Here is a 1,524-nt window from a genome sequence, read left to right as displayed (position 1 = left end):
TATTTAAATTTAAAATAATAAAAAAAACTGATAACAAATAAATAAATAGCTCAATAAAACAATGTAATGAGCATGACTAAATAACATACCTGCAACATTACCAAACACCGTACCTGCAACACGACAAACCAACATATCTACAAACATGACTAAGCAACATACCTGCAACATAGGCACGAAGTAGCACAGGAAACTGCCGAAAATCCAATTCTGAATGAGCAGAATAGCCAACGAAACAGGCAGCAGAATCACGCTCATGAGAACATTGCAAACGCCAATGTTCATGACGAAGGCGCAGGTCGGGTCCTTGTGCACACGACCCCGAAGGATGTGCAGAATCATTGACACGTTTCCCGATGTCCCTAGGATGACTAGCAAGCCGTAAAGGATCAGGAATAGTGGATAAACCTCGGTTAAGGATCTTCGGAGGTGCGGCTGTCGGAAGTCAACGGTCTCGTTTGGAAAAGACTGAAGGTTGTGAATTATTTGACCCAGCAGCTTGTCCGGTAACCGTTGGACTTGAGTTTGGTCGAGTTGTTTCATCATGGCGGGAGATTTTTGAATTTTTGTTTACTTGGCTTTCGTGTGTTTTTTTCTGTCTTTTTTGTTGTTGTTGTTGCTGTTCTTGTGGGTTCTTTGATTTATTGATTTATTTATTGGTACTCTTGTGTGTGTTTTTGTTCTGTTTTCTGTGTGTCTTTATGGTTTATTTCGTTTGCATTCGTTATCCCTTTCTGTCACATGTTCGGACTTTTGGTGAATTCAAAAGTTGATCACGTTTTTGTTACACTGTTGTCTTTTATCACACATATTGCAAACTCATTTTTTACTTATGACATTCCGTTTATGGTTTTGTCACTTTTATATACGTTCATGTTTTGTAAAACTGTAATATATATATTTTTTTATGTCACTCCTGTTCTGTTCGTCATAAACAAGAAAACATACTAGAACTTATCGTTTAAACAGAAAAAAAACAGTCTTGTAATCAAAGGGAATAATTATTTTCTGTTTAAACAGCCACTTCAGTTCTTAGCACTGAAATCGTCATCTATTTAAAAAAAATAATGTTTTGCCTAAAACATTTACTCCAGCGGTCTCTAATGATTTCCGTTTTCTGTTGTTTCCAACCGTCGACCAGCAGCTCTTCGCAATCTGGAAAACCAAATGATACTTTTATTAGACACGAACTGATCCAATTATCGATAAAATTAGTCAAGATGAACGACAAAATCAGTCAAGCTTACCAGCAAAATCGATCCAATTTAGCTACAAAGATCGTAGAAGTATAAATATAAAATCACTCAAATACGACAAAATTAAGTAAGTATTGCGTCAAAATCAATGAAAACTGAACGAAACGAAATGACACAAATAAAACCTTACGTAAGTCTGTGTACAACTTTAATCCACAGATAAACATGCATAAACAAACCCCCTTTTCCATCAGATAATAATAAAAATAGATGGCAGCATTAGCTTCAAATAGAGAGTTATTTATCATGGGCTTCACATGATATAATT

At 35.7% G+C, this 1,524-nt stretch overlaps 1 protein-coding gene across 1 annotated transcript in view; it reads right to left on the bottom strand.

Moving 5' to 3' along the window:
• LOC122261414 (uncharacterized) overlaps window positions 1–1,524 on the bottom strand; it is a 130,755-nt gene that overhangs the window by 58,054 nt on the left and 71,177 nt on the right. The window contains exon 2 of the mRNA XM_086537440.1: window positions 163–1,155. Within this exon, the coding sequence (XP_086393566.1) occupies window positions 163–546 (384 nt within the window). The 5' untranslated portion in view covers window positions 547–1,155. The remainder of the gene's footprint in view (window positions 1–162; window positions 1,156–1,524) is intronic.

This window comes from Penaeus japonicus, unplaced genomic scaffold (genome assembly GCF_977035675.1).
Source record: "Penaeus japonicus unplaced genomic scaffold, GWHDUDI00000001_assembly GWHDUDI00000006, whole genome shotgun sequence".
NCBI classification, from domain to species: Eukaryota; Metazoa; Arthropoda; class Malacostraca; order Decapoda; family Penaeidae; genus Penaeus; species Penaeus japonicus.
The sequence above is the reverse complement of the archived record's forward strand: the minus strand, read 5'-3'. Positions and strand labels throughout refer to the sequence as shown.